The 20,072-nt window shown below is 40.2% G+C and overlaps 1 protein-coding gene across 1 annotated transcript; it reads left to right on the forward strand.

Annotated features, from left to right (window-relative positions):
• Nucleotides 1–3,512: 3,512 nt before the first annotated feature.
• On the forward strand, nt 3,513–20,068 carry LOC121305078 (protein mono-ADP-ribosyltransferase PARP4-like; the record flags this gene model as incomplete). Its single annotated transcript, XM_041236606.1, has 11 exons — nt 3,513–3,909; nt 6,558–6,685; nt 7,244–7,378; nt 8,344–8,539; nt 9,105–9,192; nt 11,105–11,183; nt 12,364–12,474; nt 16,456–16,614; nt 18,888–19,028; nt 19,437–19,610; nt 20,036–20,068. Coding segments are annotated over exons 3-11 (1,107 nt in total), but the record flags the coding sequence as incomplete, so codon positions are not given.
• Nucleotides 20,069–20,072: the final 4 nt, after the last annotated feature.

The raw sequence follows: 20,072 nt of genomic DNA on the forward strand, positions 1-20,072 counted from the left end.
GATGAGATTCTGGGATCAATAAGCTACTAACAACCAAACGAGCAAGATAGGCCAAATGGCCTCCTCTCATTTGTAAACTTTCTTATGTTCTTATGTTCTTATAAAGCTGGAAGAGAGTTGCAGAGAGTCGGGGCCATGAAGCTAAAAGAGCGCTCTCCGAATGTGGTGCACTTCTGCTTGGGTACAACATGCAGACCTGAGTCAGAGGAGCTTACGTGCAGGGACATAGCGGGTCGGCAGGTTGGAGAGATACTCTGGACCTGTGTGATGAAGGGGCTTGTAGGCAAGTAGGAGAATTTTTAAAGTAATCCTGAACTTAGCAGGTACCAGTGCAGCTGGGCAAGACGGGGTAATTTGATCATGTTTTTTACATCTGGTAAGGATCCTAGCAGCGGCATTTTGAACCAACTGCAGTCTGTTATGGCACGTGATGGAAGACCACCATAGAGAGAGTTGCAGTAGTTGATTCAAGAGGAGATGAATGCATGACAGAGTATCTCTGCATCTGTGATGGAAAGGTAGGGACCAGAGGTGAAAGTAAGCTGCAAAGGCCTGGTATGCAGTACCAGTAAAACATTTGCTGCCATTACTTATCAACTTTTTTAAAAGTACAAAACTACATCGGTGTGCTCGGCAAGGTAATCCAAACAGAATCAGCCAATGTATTTGGGCTGTGTTAGCGCCTTTCAAAATACAACTATTAATAGCAGATCTCTTTTTAAAATCAGTAAAGCAAATAATGAGTTTTATGATCTGCAATAAATACACGTGATGTTTATTTAAACTATGATTGTGTTACTGTATACTAATATTATTAGATTATTCTAACAGCATCAGAGTTGGTATGGTGTCAGAGAATTGAAAAAAAAAAAAATCTCAGACACCAAAATCCAAACCGAACAACTAAAAACTCAAATTAATGCCTACAGTAGAACAGCTCAGTGTTGCGTAACTGAATACTGCTCTATTCTCCTACTGCAAGTCATTCAACAACATTTCACTGGGGAGTTGATTCCAGACCCTCACAATTCTCTGTGTAAAAAAGTGCCTTCTTTTCTGTTCTGAATGCCCCTTTCTCTAAAGCAGTGACTCCTGGACTCCATTTGTGACCCCTGGTCCTTGTTTCTTTTTTTTCAGGCTGAAAAAGTCCCTTGGGTCGACACTGTCAACGACCTTTTAGAATTTTGAATGCTTGAATTAGGTCGCCACGTAGTCTTCTTTGTTCAAGACTGAACAGATTCAATTCTTTTAGCCTGGACCATATGACATGCCTTTTAAGCCCGGAATAATTCTGGTCGGATCTTTGCACTCTTTCTAGAGCAGCAATATCTTTTTTATAGCGAGGTGACCAGAACTGAACACAATATTCAAGATGAGGTCTTACTAGTGCATTGTACAGTTTTAACATTTCTTCACTTGATTTAAATTCAACACTTTTCACAATGTATCCAAGCATCTTGTTAGCCTTTTTTATAGCTTCCCCACATTGTCTAGATGAAGACATTTCTGAGTCAACAAAAACTCCTAGGTCTTTTTCATAGATTCCTTCTCCAATTTCAATATCTCCCATATGATATTTATAATGTACATTTTTATTTCCTGCGTGCAGTACCTTACACTTTTCTCTATTAAATGTCATTTGTCATGTGTCTGCCCAGTTCTGAATCTTGTCTAGATCATTTTGAATGACCTTTGCTGCTGCAACAGTGTTTGCCACTCCTCCTACTTTTGTGTCGTCTGCAAATTTAACAAGTTTGCTTACTATACCAGAATCTAAATCATTAATGTAGATTAGGAATAGCAGAGGACCTAATACTGATCCCTGTGGTACACCGCTGGTTACCACACTCCATTCTGAGGTTTTTCCTCTAATCAGTACTTTCTGTTTTCTACATGTTAACCACTCCCTAATCCATGTACATGTGTTTCCTTGAAACCCAACTGCGTTCAGTTTGAGAATTAATCTTTTGTGCGGGACTTTGTCCAAAGCTTTCTGGAAATCTAAATAAACCATGTCATATGCTTTGCAATTATCCATTATCGATGTTGCATCCTCAAAAAAATCAAGCAAGTTAGTTAGACACGATCTCCCTTCCCTTTTTCCATTTATGTGAGTAACACTTTTAAATAAGTGCCTGTAATTCATGAGGAATTACGTATGAACTAATTTATCAGCTGATAAAACAGGAATTCCTGATGAATACACTTCTAATTCTAATAGTGTAATTCCGTGTCTGGGATTCATCATGAATTAAATCAGAACAGACACGTGTTTTAAAGTGTCACCAGCTATTTAATACAGCCTTGACGAGGCTGTTCACTCTTCTTTGCATAAAGATAGCATGTCGTTTCCCTGCACTAGCAAGGGGCAGCAGTAGTTTTAGTCGCTGTTTGGATTACGATTGGCAGGTCACCCTGCTGATTTCTGCATCGTCTCTTTGGTTCACAGACAGCCTCCCGCACCTACTTCTCAAAGCTGCGCTGGGCTGTGCTGGATCTGCACATATCTTTGAGGGTGGAGCTTCGTGACGTCACATTTTGTCGCTAGATTCAGCGACTTTTGTTTTGGGTTTCCCTAGCGACAAAAACATTGTCAAAGCGACTTGCGACAAATCTAGCCACTTTCACTGCCGACAGCTGGGATTTTCAGAGAAAGAAGTCGCCAAATTGTATCATCACAACATAAATGACACGCAGCTCAGTCCACCACGCTCCTCTGGTCCTGAAGTAGTGCAGTGGGGTCGTGCTTCCAGCAGTGCAGTGGGGTCGTGCTTCCAGCAGTGCAGTGGGGTCGTGCTTCCAGCAGTGCAGTGGGGTCGTGCTTCCAGCAGTGCAGTGGGGTCGTGCTTCCAGCAGTGCAGTGGGGTCGTGCTTCCAGCAGTGCAGTGGGGTCGTGCTTCCAGCAGTGCAGTGGGGTCGTGCTTCCAGCAGTGCAGTGGGGTCGTGCTTCCAGCAGTGCAGTGGGGTCGTGCTTCCAGCAGTGCAGTGGGGTCGTGCTTCCAGCAGTGCAGTGGGGTCGTGCTTCCAGCAGTGCAGTGGGGTCGTGCTTCCAGCAGTGCAGTGGGGTCGTGCTTCCAGCAGTGCAGTGGGGTCGTGCTTCCAGCAGTGCAGTGGGGTCGTGCTTCCAGCAGTGCAGTGGGGTCGTGCTTCCAGCAGTGCAGTGGGGTCGTGCTTCCAGCAGTGCAGTGGGGTCGTGCTTCCAGCAGTGCAGTGGGGTCGTGCTTCCAGCAGTGCAGTGGGGTCGTGCTTCCAGCAGTGCAGTGGGGTCGTGCTTCCAGCAGTGCAGTGGGGTCGTGCTTCCAGCAGTGCAGTGGGGTCGTGCTTCCAGCAGTGCAGTGGGGTCGTGCTTCCAGCAGTGCAGTGGGGTCGTTTCCAGCAGTGCAGTGGGGTCGTGCTTCCAGCAGTGCAAGCAGTGCAGTGGGGTCGTGCTTCCAGCAGTGCAGTGGGGTCGTGCTTCCAGCAGTGCAGTTCTGCATCGCAGTTCTTCGGGGGCTGCTATAATGTTACAATAAAATCAATTACATCAGACTAACTCTGTATATATTATATGTATAGATAATCCAGACAAATATAAATAGGACGTTTCAAAATGATCAACCATCATTAATACATGTAATATTGTTTACATAGGTACTCTGGTTACGCGATTCCAAGAGGAGTGTAAATTGTCTAGCGACATCTAGCGGCTTTGTGTGGTTTCCTAGTGACTTCCTGATCTGTGGAGTTGGCAACACTGTCGCAGAACGAGATTCTGTGCGGATCTGTGAGACAAGAACGCACCTATACTGCCGCGGACCCAGCAAGTACTGCGGAACTGTTGCTGAGGGGCCAACTCATCTCTCCGCACTGTATATTGCTGTGCTTTGATCCTTTCTTTACGAACATTAACAGTGCCAGTTTGCAATTCTGGTAAGGAGCTTACTTTTCTTTAAATCGTATTTTATTATCATCAGATCCTATCGTTGAGATTATACAATAAATACGAAATCCTGTTCAGTTATGTTTACAATAATATTTGATTAAAAAAGCAAAGATGATCGAAATTATGTTACTGTGCCTTTGTTATAAATGCTTATTCACAGTACTGGTCTATGAGCTGGGCGTGGCTACATTCTTTTTGAAGAAGCTCACCTGAGTGCTTGAGGAAATCGTGTGATCTCCTTCAAAGAGGTGACGCTAGGCCATGTAGACACTCCCAAACAGTTTAACATATGAGAGGATTCTACATTTTTATTCGTCCAATATTTTACTTGCACTCTGCACTACCCGAGACCTGGAAGTGATACAAAATAATCATTGCGGAAGGGGCACACTGCACCGTGGAGAAGATATTTTGAAGTTCGATATTCGCAATGACTTACTATTCAGACCAACTTTAATGTGAAGCTGCCTAGTTGCAACATTGGTTTGAAAAGCCTAGGTGCAGGGCTCGCAAAATTTTGGTAATGGTACTTGCCCATCGGGCAGTCCATTGTAGACATTTGGTTCTCCAAAACAAATGTCTAGTTGCCCATAATTGACCTGTGGACTGTGAGTTGTACAAAGTACACTGTATTCAATATAGGTACAGTATCTCAGGGTTCATACACTTTTTCAACATCAAAATTCCATACTTTTCCAGACTTCCATTTGTTTTTCCCAGTTTTAGTTAGTTTCTACTAGCTTTTTGATAGTTATCCACATTGGCGGGCAGGCGCAGAGCATTATAGATTTTTGATCCAGAGCAGAAGTTGCTCCTGGTTTTCTAAAAGTATTTGTCAGAATCTGGAGGTGCATATCTAGCAAGAGACAATGCAGGTATGCAAAAGAGAAGTAAGGTACAATCTAAGAAATGTCCAATATTTGAGAACTACGTTGCATTATTTACAAAAAGCATATACAAAGTTGTATACTGCAAGTATACTTGTGCCAAAATAAGATAGAATACTGGTCCCAATAGTATACTAAAACAAGACAATTCTGTCACAAGTATACTTGCAGTATGTTACTTTTTTGCAAGGGATGATACTGGATTCTGATCCAAACTTCTTTATACCTTCCGTTAAATGTTGAACACTATGGGAGGTGAAAAATAACAAAAATGAAATACAAATGTGCATGCATTATATATTAAAATGTGCAAGTGTTGTGTATTAAGCATATAAGTGAAATACTAAATACAGTACACTCTCACTATAACAACCCTGTTTGGGTCCAAAGCCTTTTGCTCGCTACAGTAAAAGGACAATCCAAAACGAACAATGTAAGCTGCTGGAGCAAGTTAGGAAGTCACCTTGGATAAATGCATTAGCTAAATTCTGAATAATATTAGTACTGTTTTATTTTTTGATTCTTTATTATTACAGTATTTATCATTACTAGCACAAATAATAATAATAATAATAATAATAATAAATATAATAATAATAAAATAATATAATAATAATAATGAGATTACTTAATATAATAAAAAGTAATAATAATAATAATAATAATACAGTGGGTATTTGTGGTGGCATGCTGCACCCAGTATTCTGGCTATGTTTATTCATTGAAGAACACATTACACCCCCCCCCCCCCCCCCCCCCAAAACCCCCCCCCCCCCCCCCCCCAAAAAAAAAAAAAGACCAGCTGTTTAGAAAGTGTTTATAATATTAGGATGGTATTTTTCGTTTTTAAGTTGTATTTCACATGTAAAGCACGATACAAGATAATCGTCGTAACAATAAAAAAAAGTAACAATTATAAATTCTATACTTTGAAATAAAAATCCTAATATACATAGTCATAGAAATGTGCTTGATAACCGACTTAACTACCCCCCCCCCCCCCCCCCCCAAAAAAAAAAAGAGGATGTGTTGTTCATTTTTCAAATAATTAGATTTTTAGTATCTTATTACTAAAAAAAAATCAAAAAATCAAAATAAATAAATACATAATCAAATGTAGCTTTGCCGTGCCGGTTGCATAGACCTGTACGAGCCAACATCAGCAGCAGTTTGATTTTTTTTTTTTTAAATCAGTATTTAATCGTATAATGAAGACCATATAGGAAGGATGTAAATAGTATATCTACACTCGGCTGACGGTTTGGACCCGAGACTGTTGCTGCACTTGGTACAACAAGTTACAAGCAAGCACCATACATTTAAAATAAAATTACCGGTACGTTTTATTAATTACTTTAAAGAAATGAAAACAGCGAGGTCAACATGCTACGTGCTAGTCAGTGATAATACAGACAATCCCCCCACCAGCATACGTGAAACCCTTAACATCGTATTCGATCTCGCCAGTTTTTAAATCAGATTTTTTTTTTTTAAATTATATCCTGGGTTGGGAAATAACGTTAACGATTTAATAAAGGTAACAATTACTTTAAAGATAAAAGCATGTGAAGTGATAATAACTTGGTATTCGAGCAGAGGGTACCGCAGCATGTGAATCTTGGTGAGCAGAGTACCGCAGCATGTGAATCTTGGTGAGCAGAGTACCGCAGCTTGTAATTCCAGTCTGTAACTTCGTTTAAAAAACAACATAGCCTTCAATATAAACGTATATTCTTTGGCTGTCGTAGTGTCCGTTCCAGCCTCTGTTCCCCTGGAGACATGTATACCAGCGCGCTGACTGGACAGGATTGCTTGAGCTGTCAGGTGTGTAACACGGGCAATCCTCGCCGGATTTGGACACAAGCAACGTTTACCTGTACGTCACCCCGCATGTTTGATTAAAGCACAGAACATTATCTTGTTACAGATTTTTTTGGTTGTCCCGGAACGTCGGGCTAGCGATTTTGCGAACCCTGAGGTGATATGGTTGTAATTAATTATTCACCCCCGTTTACTACACGCGCGATATTGTATTGTTTCACAAATAGGATTCACGGTTATAGGAAAGGTTGTGAATATATTCACAACTGATCAGCTTCACATTAAAGTTGGTTTGAAAAGTCTAGGCGACATGGTTGTGAATATCAAATGAATATCCAACGTCAAACCAACCTTACCTCTGTAAATATTTTGAATATGCCTGTGAATAGCAAGATTAAAGTTGTAATTACTTTTTATATGTATGTGTTTATCAAATGTGTGTATCAATAATGTATCATACATTATTTTCAGTCAATGACCTTATCAACAATTAAGAAACAAAATACTTAACAGAACTAGATTCTAATTGCTACTATTCACTTTAATGAATTAATTCTGTGGTGTACTTGTTTGTATTTTCTAACGTCATTAATAAAATTTGTTTCTGCTTCAGTAACTCATCATGGGTATCTTTGAGAAGTGTGTGATGGTTCTAGAACTGAAGACCTTACCGATAAAGGAAAAAAACAAGCTGAAGACTGAAATAAAAGGAAATGGGGGGATCATTTCTTATGTGGTAAATAAAAAGGTATAGTGTTTGAATGCTAGTAAATTCTTTTTTTATTTCTTTGAGTGGATGTCTAAGATTATTCCATGAAGAGTAGAGTGTTAACTGCCCTAAACATGGTTAGAAAACAAACACAAAAAATGTATTTGCTTGTGTAAGGGCCGGTGTTGGGTGATACGCTGCCGTTTTGGATGAGATGGGTTCAAACTCTAAAACCACAAATGCAGACGAGCCTGGCTTGCAGGATCGCCAGTGCACGCCCAGCCTCTGCACTTACACTTTCAACATTGTAGATCACACTTAAGAGTTTTACATTCCCAGTTTACACTAGCCACTTTTAGGCCAGCTCTGAGGCGACTTTGTTCTTTTTGATGTAGTGTAACACAGCCGCCATAGGTCCAGCCCAGGTCTGCCCTGCCCCAGAGGAGCTAGTGGGCAATGCCCCCACTGTCCGTATCAAACAAGCACAAATAAGAGCAACAGGAAGTTTGGATTGTTGCTCGGACAACAGAAACCAAAAAATAGCTTTGACATAACGCTGAGCCACAGGCAGAGGATTCCAAAATAGAAACCAAGGCTGTGTGGTCCAGTGGTTGAAGAAACAGACTTGTAACCAGGAGGTCCCCGGTTCAAATCCCAGCTTAGTCACTGACTCATTGTGTGATTTAACCTCCTTGTGCCCCATTTGGGTGAGACGTTGTTGTAAGTGACTCTGCAGCTAATGCATAGTTCACACACCCTAGTCTTGTATCTTGTAAAGCACTTTATGATGGTGGTTCACTATGAAAGGCGCTATATAAAAATGTTTATTATTATTGTTATATAATGTATGCGGGATAAATGTGAAACAAGCACAATTGCCACAAAACTTTGTCAGAAATATTGTTTTTCACACTTTAAATACTTTTTAAATCAGATGTTGAAGCCAGAGTGTTGTGCCGCCTTGGCTTATTCCTAGTACCTGTACACTGTTTTTCATTTCACAGTGCACCCATGTTATTGTGAGTCATATGAAGGATGTGAGCTCTCATCGTCTAAAGAGTATTCAGCAGTTCCGGATTCCTGTTGTCAGTGTGGAATATGTTTCAAAATGCATTGAAGAGGGAAGACTTGTGGATGAGGATGGTTTAGCCCCTGCTGGGCATCACAATGTAACTCAGGATGAAAACTGCATGAATGCAGGTATTTTGCATTTCTTACAGAGGTTGAGGTCCGCTAGGGAGGGTAATGCTTACACACTGGCCTACCTGCTGGTCTTTTCAAGAGAAGTCAGGGTATTAGCCTTGATGTCATCCCTATATAGATCAATAGAATTCTGGTATGCCTTTTTTCCTGGCTAATTGTGAAAAAAGGCTTTAGCTCCCCAATCCCTATTAACAGACACAGGGAATCTACAAAATATACACAACAACTATCTGAACAATGTTTACAATTACTTGCCTCTGAAACACAATACGATCACAATAATGGTCCTGTGATAGTGTAATAGGGAGGAAGTGTTTGCTCACTATGTCAGATTGCTTGACGTCAGCTTAAAGGGGTGTTAACCAAATCATTGAAAATAAGTTCAAGTATACTCAAACAGCACCTGAGTGAAAATAAAGTCTGACAAACAGACCCATTCGAGTGTAGCTCCCATGGCCCAATTTTTACCACTTGTTATCTTTCTGGGCTTCAGAATTCTGTCTTTATTCTGGTTGTTACTTGAAACTTGGCATTGGGGTAAGCTGGTTATTGATTTCATTAGGAGAGGAGATCAGACCACTTGCTGAAGCTTTTCCAGCTGATGATCAGGAAGAGACAGTGAAGAACAAAGACTCTCTGGACAAATTCAGGTATTTCCAAGGGCTAAGTCTGTTTAGAAAGGGTGGGGGTAAATATCATATGGCCTCACATTTGATGCAGTACACTGTGCTCCTGTTTTCATGCAGTATACTGCGGTCCTGTTTCCATGCAGTACACTGTACTCCTGTTTGCATACAGTTTAGAAACTCCATGTTCTCTCCATCTCATGATTGTGATGTAGCACACACACACCACGCCCATTCCTCATGCTGTATGTCAGAAACATAGTACGACTTTAAAGGGTGGATAAATCCCCTTCTCACACTAAAAAGCTGTACAGTTAAGCGTTTTTTGCATGGAACCAGGAGTCAGGAAGCCGTACCTTCTGCTCACAAGACTTGTGAAGTCCAGTTTGTGACATAACCTTGCGCAACTTTCTACTGTAACTTAAGGCCATACCAAGTAGCGATTGGCTGGAAGACTCTTACAGCTTTTAAATCTAGACTTAAGTCTTACTTTTATACATTGGCCTTTCTATCCTAGTGTGCCTCTACTGTCTTTTTAAACATTGCTTTCCTGTATGTTGTTTGTGTTCTTTGGATTGTATTTGATTGTGAATTGTTGTTGATGTACAGCATTTTGAGATGCCTTTGGTGTGAATGGTGCTTTATAAGTAAAATTTGATTTGATGATAAGCAAGATCTGTAAAAAAAAATGCTGAAGATAAAACAAAGTAAAAAACAAAATGCAGCCCTTTGCAATAAATAAATAAATAATGAAGCCCTTTGCAAGCACAGAAAGATATTTTTTCATCCTTTACACTTTTGTTATCTTGGTGTTTGGTCATCGGATAGCCTGGACTTTTCTGTACCTTAGCAAGAAGATGAAATTCACTGTACAGCCTTAACCCTTTGAGTAGTACGGTACGTTCTGCAGCTTTAGACTTGAATTACTGAGCCTACAAAACTCCTGATTGCATAATATTGTAACACTAGGTTTCTTTTACACCTTTTATTGGTCTCTTGCGCCCTCCGCCAGATATTGATTGAATTACATATAATAAACCCAGTCACAAAAATGTCAACAGTGTTTGTAAATCGGCGAAAAATCAGCCAGTTAGAAAGAAATATTAGCAAAAACACTGAATTCAGATTCCAGTTTAACTTCAAGTACATAAAATTCCACTGAATCAGATCTCAGCGAGTGTGTCAGTGAAGACATAAGCGGAAAATATTTACCATCAAGTGACAGTGAAGAGGCGGTGTCAAGCTCTGTGCATTGCTCCATGCTTCAAGGAGAATCATACGCTGAAGCATTAGACACTGTCTCTCCCTGCAACCCACAACCTGTTTAACCTGATATGATTTATTCATCTCTCTCTCTCTTTTTGTTAGGACATGTTGGTGTGGTTCTTCCACCCTGTTATTTATTGTTTATTGCCTATATGTTATTTTTTAGTCAAAACGTTTCTATGACTAAATAAAAAAAATGTATTTTTTTTTAAATGTATTTACGGTAAAAATGATTTGTCTGTATTTCGTCAGTATTCATTACAAACATATACAAACATATAGCTTTCAGCTGGTTTGTACGCTGTCCTCTTAATAATCAACAGCGTGCAGAGACAGAAAAAACCCTCTTTCTCATAGGACTGGCAGTGCATTTTAGAACTCACCACTCAAAGGGTTAAGCAGCATCTAGCATGATTCGTGATTACCTTCCAATCACAATAAATTTAGGTGTGTACTCCGAACAGAAACAGTGGAATACACCCTCCTGTATTTTAATATTAATAGGGTCATTTCCATTTGGAAGGTCAATTGAAATAAAATAAAACTTTACTGTATAGTGTGAGAAAAAGGGAAGACCTTTCCATGGAAACACATCCATTGTGTAATACAAAACAGATCTGTTTTGAAATAATTGATGTTTTAAATGTATTTGTTTTTTTTCTCATTTTAGAATTTATAGTGGTTGTGAAGGAAGTCTGCCTCACTTTCCTTCAGTTTTTGAAGTTGCCAAATATTCTATTTTTAATAAGGTAAAAATTCATGTGTATCAGTATGTTTGTATTGTGAAAGCAGCTTTATTTTAAAAATAAATAAGTGAATAAATGTGGGTCTATGTTAATGACCCTATCAGCGGTGAAGCAGTAGTACAGCCAGCACCCTCATATCCGACCCAATCACAATCCAAATTCCAATTCCTCAGTTGAGGGAAAAGTAAAACATCAAATAAAGATGCCTTTAAAGATACAACCTCAGTTATGCTTATAAGAGCCATTTATACAAAGGAATACCATTTTTTTTGCACAGAAATGCCTCAAACTCGGCCGGTCAGTCACGTTCCTGTTTGTGTACTCGGCAGACTTTTGTTAACAATTTAAATACACTCATCACCATACCCGAAAAGATCCAGGCTATTTTTGAAAAGACAAAAATGGTTTAAAAAGTGCATCTTAAATTTGAAAGAATATGGCATATATTGGGAATTGATTTTATTATTTGTACAAGGACGGTAAAACGTGGCTGATGAGTATCTGGGTAATGTATGTCTGAGTGCTGACTGTATATGAATAAGTGTATCAATGAACCACAGCTCAGTGAATTTAGAGTTAAAAAACATCAGTTTCTGTACAGCTTTGCTACCACTGCAGAGCAGCCCATAGTGTTGTGTACGGATTAATGGTCTTTACCTTAGTCAAAGTGAAAGTGAAGGCTGAAAAACAACAGCAAAACAATACAAGACTTTGGGTCCCCAGGTTGTCACCTGGTAAAGGCACAGCCTCGTGTCATGCAGGGCTAGTCTTAAAGACTAGGGAGTGTGGCTGTGCATCCTGGCTATGATCTTTCCTGGGGATTGCCCAGGGAGAGTTCATTTCACTCTGGAACTCCAATGGGTTAAGAAGGCAAAATCATTAGACACTGTTTTACTTCACTCTGTTATAGCAGACCCTACTGGCCTGGAGCTCAGCGCAGTAACCTGCAGTACTGGCCTTTGACCTCAAGGGGCAGATAGCTCTCAGACATCCGCTGTAGAGCTCATTGATGTTGGGAGGCAGTTGGCTTGGTGGTTGGATCAGTGGCCGTACACTGACCTTTAATTCTGAGGTGCTGGGGGTTTTGTCATAGTGAGGGAACAAGATTGAACATTCCAGATCTGGGATGATACAAACATGCATGCAGTCCTCACTGTCTTTACCTTGTGTACATCCATCCTAGGCCACTGCTGACAATGAAGTCGGGGTTGTGGTAGAGCTGCAGTGCTCCGTAGGAAACCCTGCGCTTCCTTTCTGTGTGTCTCGATACTGGGGGCAGTGGAGTAACAGTAAGGTAAGTGTCTTAATCTCATGTTTCATATTCATTCTTTAATAACTTGTTTGTTCAATGATGTGAATAGGGACTGTTTTTGTCATCAAAGAGTTTGTTGTAATTGGTTATTATTTGTCACATTTTGTCTTAATGACGTATATCATCAAAGCTCATAATAGAGTAAATGGCGGCATTTAGTGCTTTTGAGTTTGAATTATAAAAGTGTATTTTAAAAGTGCCCCTTAGTGATGAGCGATTATCACTTTGACAAGCCGGTTCGATTATCGATTCAAGATTTGAAAATAATCATGATGATTGTGATTATCGATTATTCTAATATCATTCTTAGGGGGGAAAAGAGTCACAAAAAGGTTCCTTATTAAATGTTTTTATTTCTAATTAAAAACTACAATAAAACATCAATAACTTTTTTCAACAGCACTCTCAAACCTACAAAACATACACAATGCATTATACTGACGTCACTACTAAAGCAGCATAACCAATATATAAACAATACCACTTCACAGAAACCATTTTTAAACAAAGAAGAAAAGCACAATCTGACAAAGCACTCTCTTGCTCTCAACTGCCTGAAATCTTCTCTTAAGCTCTTTTGAATCCCTAAACTGTAGGGTTGATAATGCTGCAGAAAAGATAATAATAATAATAATAATAATAATAATAATAATATAATAATAATAATAATAATAAATAATAATAATACATGGGTAGCAGTTTATTAACTCATTCAATATAACATTGTACAAGAAAGAATGGCAACCTGAAACAAAATATTATAAAAATAATTGCATTCTCGTGTTACATTTCTTTTAATAATTGCTAATTACTAAATGAAACATAATACTAGTATTATGTAATTTGAAAGATTTTGTTTATTATTATAAAAAAAAAAAAAAAGAATTAATTTCTTAACCTGCGTCGCTGACAAAACTAAAATGAGAAACCGAGTCAACAATAGTGGATACATAGAAGTGAAAGTCCCAGTAAAACAATACAATCACTTTGGGTAGGTGTGGCAAGGTGGTTTGCAGTGTAGAGGTGATGCAGTGCTCAGGAATGATTTGAAACAACACAGCTCATGGTTAAACAGCTCTTTCTTTGCTGGTAAATAATAATAATAATAATAATAATAATAATAATAATAATAATAATAATAATAATAATAATAACTGGCCCTACACACCAAGGTGTATCGCTCGGTTAACCACGGGATTCAATCCTGAAATAATATGCAGTAATAATAATGCACAACACAGACACGATCACTTATCCAAACAGCAGGTGCTCTTTCTGCAGGTGCTGCTGGGTGCAACTGTGAAACAGTGGTGCAGTGCTGGCCGGGTTCGGTGCTGGCCTTTAGAGACAGCTCTCTGCTGGTGTTAGCCGTCTAACAGTGACAAACAATGACAGCTATAGCAACAAAACAAACAAAACACGAAACACTCCCGGCTTCTTTATATCTGTAATAATTTTACAGGTCTGTCCGTAACCACAAGAAAGGACCAGATTGCTTCGACACATCCCCTGATATACCTTCAGTCACGCCGCCTTTGGTAGCGAGTGCAATCACGTCTCCTCCAATCCATGACTGACACATCGCCTACCGCAGTAAGGCGCTGACTTCTAGTATTGTGGCTTCACCCCCTTTTTGGATGGCCGACTTCTGACTGACCCTGGAACTGTCAAACCATCCAGTCCTGGGCACACTGTTCCTGTTATACCGTGCCCTCGTCGGTTGGGAGGGAGATTGTTGATTCATATTCATTCACTCTCTGTCACAGTAGGTCACTTATAAATACATATTTATATCAACATCCATGAATCTTTTGTTTCAAGGGTGGTTGATCTGACATGGACTGACCCTATATTTATATCATTTAATATCTGCCGCTTTTGTCTTGCGCAATTAAACATCATTAATAAGGTTATTGGTAAGTGAAAATAAAATAAAAAATAGTTTGTATTTATGAAGTTACAGTATTTAAACACTCACTCACCTTCATTCTCTGAAAAGTATTTACAACAAAGAACTGATACTGCGCTGCCTGTATGAAGAGTTCTGATACTGCGCTGCCTGTATGAAGAGTTCTGATACTGCGCTGCCTGTATGAAGAGTTCTGATATTGCGCTGCCTGTATGAAGAGTTCTGATACTGCGCTGCCTGTATAAAGATTGATGATACTGCAAAACCCTGCCTGTATGAAGAGTTCTGATACTGCGCTGCCTGTATGAAGAGTTCTGATACTGCGCTGCCTGTATGAAGAGTTCTGATACTGCGCTGCCTGTATGAAGAGTTCTGATACTGCGCTGCCTGTATGAAGAGTTCTGATACTGCGCTGCCTGTATGAAGAGTTCTGATACTGCGCTGCCTGTATGAAGAGTTCTGATACTGTGCTGCCTGTATGAAGAGTTCTGATACTGCAAAGAGTTCTGATATTGCTGCCTGTATGAAGAGTTCTGATACTGCGCTGCCTGTATGAAGAGTTCTGATACTGCAAAACCCTGCCTGTATGAAGAGTTCTGATACTGCGCTGCCTGTATGAAGAGTTCTGATACTGCGCTGCCTGTATGAAGAGTTCTGATACTGCGCTGCCTGTATGAAGAGTTCTGATACTGCGCTGCCTGTATGAAGAGTTCTGATACTGCGCTGCCTGTATGAAGAGTTCTGATACTGTGCTGCCTGTATGAAGAGTTCTGATACTGCGCTGCCTGTATGAAGAGTTCTGATACTGCGCTGCCTGTATGAAGAGTTCTGATACTGCGCTGCCTGTATGAAGAGTTCTGATACTGCGCTGCCTGTATGAAGAGTTCTGATACTGCGCTGCCTGTATGAAGAGTTCTGATACTGCGCTGCCTGTATGAAGAGTTCTGATACTGTGCTGCCTGTATGAAGAGTTCTGATACTGCGCTGATGCCTGTATGAAGAGTTCTGATACTGCGCTATGATGCCTATATGTCTTTGTTCGTGACACGGACGGTGTTTTGTATGCATTATGGGAGCTTTAACAGGAGGATAGGCCTTGAGGTTAATCCAAAGTGCTGGAATGCGGAAGTAACTTTTATGATGAGTGACCATAAGGAAGACGTGAAGTTTTATAATATAATAATCAATCGAAATTGTGCAGTTTTTTAATCGTTAGAAGTCAGTTTCGGTATTTAATAATCTGAAATTAACCGTATTTTCCTGCCCCTAAAATTGAGTACAAACATGCAGAATTACAAATGTCAATTCTACATATTGTAACACTTTTTGCCAACATAAAATTGACGTTGTCATTGCAAATGTATGGGTTTTGTAGGGTCGCAAAATAAAGTGCAGAGATGTCAGAGACAATCAATCGCCACCGATTGTTGCATCAAAGGTTTTTGCAGTGGTCATCAAAATACAGAGCGCTCCGGAGAATAACAGTCACTTCATCAGTAACTAGTGTATTCTGCCGGAGTAAAGCACTTACATGGGTTATATAGTTTTCTACATAAAATCCCCTGCTGCTAGCAGCAGACAATTCATCCATCCCTACCCCCTAAACTCATATACTCAACCAATAGAGGATAGCTGTGGGGCGTGATTGCCCCCTCCGTTGTGGTTGTTATGTTCACTTCAACCTGGAATTGGAATTATGAATTTACTGGAATTATGAATTTACAACCTAGCAAGCAAGCAGGCATTGCCCTTCTTCTACCATCCCCCACTGCCCCTGGACATCTGACCCAACCTAATGGTGTACTGAAACATTCCACCCTTCCCACCTCCTTTCACAAATTCCTTACTAAACATTGTAAAACCACACCCAAATGATCGTTGGTTGATCCTGCTGTCCTGTTTTTTGGTTCCTTCAGTTTCAGTCCATATTAATTCTATATTAGAAATATGAATGAATATTTGGAGGTATGAATTTGGTTTGCAGTACAACCCACAGATAGCTTGTTTCTTTGAAAATAAATGCTAGTCAGTTAACCCCACAATTTCTTTTGCAGGTGATGAAGATGTGGAAAGACTTGATATTTGCCCCAACTTCAGAGGAAGCTATAAAGGCCTATGAGCTTTTTATAAAGGATCTTCAAGATCAGAATTTCCAGCAGCAGAAAAAATTGTCAACAGAACTGATTCTTCTAGCTTCTGGGAAAGTTAAGCAGGTCTGCATTAGAATACAAGTTACATGTGCTTGGCACAATAAGCAAATCGTACCTAATTATAATGTAATAAATTGGGGTGAGGGGGAACATACACTGAACAAAAATATAAACATGTAAAGTGTTTGTCCCATGTTTCATGAACTGAAATAAAAGATCCCAGAAATTTTCCATATGCACAAAAAGCTTATTTCTCTCAAATTTTGTGCACAAATTTGTTTACATCCCTGTTAGTGAGCATTTCTCCTTTGCCAAGATAATCCATCCACCTGACAGGTGTGGCATATCAAGAAGCTGATTAAACAGCATGATCATTACACATGTGCACCTTGTGCTGGGGACAATAAAAGGCCACTCTAAAATGTGCAGTTTTGTCACACAACACAATGCCACAGATGTCTCAAGTTTTGAGGGAGTGTGCAGTTGGCATGCTGACTGCAGGAATGTCCACCAGAGCTGTTGCCAGAGAATTGAATGTTAATTTCTCTACCATAAGCCGTATCCAAAATCATTTTAGAGAATTTGGCAGTATGTGCAACCGGCCTCACAACCTCAGATCAGGTGTAATGACGCCAGCCCAGGACCTCCAAATCCGGCTTCTTCACCTGCGGGATCGTCTGAGACCTGCCACTCGGACAGCTGATGAAACTGTGGGTTTGCACAACCAAAGAATTTCTGCACAAACTGTCAGAAACTGTCTCAGGAAAGCTTGTCTGCGTGCTCGTCGTCCTCACCAGGGTCTTGACGTGACTGCAGTTCAGCGTCATAACTGACTTCAGTAGGTAAATGGTCACCTTCGATGGCCACTGGCACGCTGGAGAAGTGTGCTCTTCATGGATGAATCCTGGTTTCAACTGTACCGGGCAGATGGCAGACAGCATGTATGGCGTCGTGTGGGCGTGCGGTTTGCTGATGTCAACGTTGTGAACAGAGTGCGCCATGGTGGCGGTGGGGTTATGGTATGGGCAGGCATAAGCTACGGACAATGAACACAATTGCATTTTATCGATGGCCATTTGAATGCACAGAGATACCGTGACGAGATCCTGAGGCCCACTGTCATGCCATTCATCCGCCGCCATCACCTCATGTTTCAGCATGATAATGCACGGCCCCATGTCGCAAGGATCTGTACACAATTCCTGGAAGCTGAAAATGTCCCAGTTCTTCCATGGCCTGCATACTCACCAGACATGTCACCCATTGAGCATGTTTGGGATGCTCTGGATCGACGTGTACGACAGCGTGTTCCAGTTCCTGCCAATATCCAGCAACTTCGCACAGCCATTGAAGAGGAGTGGGACAACATTCCACAGGCCACAATCAACAGCCTGATCAACTGATCAACAGATGTGTCGCAACTTCACACAGCCACTGAAGAGGAGTGGGACAACATTCCACAGGCCACAATCAACAGCCTGATCAACAATATCCAGCAACTTCTCACAGTCACTGAAGAGGAGTGGGACAACATTCCACAGGCCACAATCAACAGCCTGATCAACTATGTGAAGGAGATGTGTCGCGCTGCATGAGGCAAATGGTAGTCACACCAGATACTGACTGGTTTTCTGATCCATGCCCCTACCTTTTTTTTTTTTTTAAGGTATCTGTTACCAACAGATGCATATCTGTATTCCCAGTCTTGTGAAATCCATAGATTAGGGCCTAATGAATTTATTTAAATTGACTGATTTCCTTATATGAACTGTAACTCAGTAAAATATTTGAAATTGTTGTATGTTGCGTTTATATTTTTGTTCAGTGTAGTTGGACTGACCATGGGGGATAATATTGTTAACTTACAAGGCTCTGAATGGATTAGCACCTAGTTATTTGCAAGAATTACTGACCCTGTATCTTGCAAAACATATTCTGAGATCACAGGATGCGGGTCAAGACTAAAAATACACTTTTATAAAATGGCTTTCTTATCTTCGTGGGTTTTAATGTAACCTTAAAATGGCTGCTTTTGTGTTATGTATATACTGATTAAATGGACTGAGTGTGGCAGTTGTGTGTAACATGCTATACAAATGTATTGTGGTTTGTTCTTTTTTTCTGCTATGTACTGCACAGTGCTGCGATACTTAAGTATAAAAAGCGCTAGATAAATGCAATAAATAAAATTAATAAAATAGTACTGAACTAAGGACAAACTGTTGCTTTGTCTATCAAGACCAGGCAGACCTGTATAATAATATAATAGGTGAAAATCAACTCTTAACTCTTTTGCCAAGTTACCAATAATTTCCTAATGTCTTTTAATGTGGCAGCTGCTTATTGAAGAATCCTTGAGCAGCAGCAGCAGCATCTCCCAGGAAGTTGCTGTTTTTGTGGAGCTGATCTGGACCGAAGCACATGGTTGCTTTGATGGTGTGCTTGCCAGCCCTGTCAATAGCATCAGTCCCAATGATGTAAGTTTACCTTATATACTATACTTCCATAGTTCTGTGAGTAATGCCAATTCTAACCCTAACATGGCTTTAATAGTAAGATCTGTCTGTAAAAAGCCTGAATGGCAAAGTACACAAGTCATGCAGAATTTATTTTTGAATGTGGTAGCATGTCTCTACAAGCATGCTATCTGTTATGGCATATCCGCACATGCTTTTGTTCTGGGACTCTTCCGAATGCTCAGTTCCGTTGCTAGGCTCTCTGTTTGTGTGCCAGACTTCTTATGTTTGTCCATCGATTTGTTTTCCACTCACAAGATGCTTCTTGGCATGGCAGTGTAAGACGTATTGGGATGAGTTTGATGCTTTGAGGTGGGCAGTGTTTCAGAGCACTGCTCTCTACATAGTGTGTGTCATGCCACTCCTCAGGTGAGCAGGGCCGAAGGCATTCTCCTCCAGGCAAGGAAAGCCATGGATGAAGGAGTTGATCAGAACGGATTAAGAGGCATCATGTCCGAGTTCTACAGGATCCTGCAACATAAACACGGGATGGACTTCAACATTACCAAGAAGATTATCTCTACAAAACATGACCTCTGCCAGGTACATTTTTTTCCTGATTGGTCCCTGCTAAACGACCATAGAATCTTTTATAGACCGAATCTCACAGCAAACAGCATGTATTACAATGCTGCATATTTGAAATAATAGTAAACCAAAATATCAGCCGCTGTTATAAAGACAGAATCCAATTACCAGACCTCTTTTTTCAAGAGTAGATACAATGAAACAATCTTGAAAATGTAAAATTGATCAGACTCCTTCTCTTCTTGTATGTGCTGAGCAGTATTGATCAGACTCCTTCTCTTCTTGTATGTGCTGAGCAGTATTGATCAGACTCATTCTCTTCTTGTATGTGCTGAGCAGTATTGATCAGACTCATTCTCTTCTTGTATGTGTCGAGCAGTTATTTTACTTTGCATTGCATTCTATGGTCTTGTCTATCCTTGCCCTGTGCTTTCCTTTAGTTAATTCGAGACATTGTCAATGCAAGTGAAGCCACTC

Source organism: Polyodon spathula, chromosome 41 (genome assembly GCF_017654505.1).
Source record: "Polyodon spathula isolate WHYD16114869_AA chromosome 41, ASM1765450v1, whole genome shotgun sequence".
Classification (NCBI taxonomy): Eukaryota; Metazoa; Chordata; class Actinopteri; order Acipenseriformes; family Polyodontidae; genus Polyodon; species Polyodon spathula.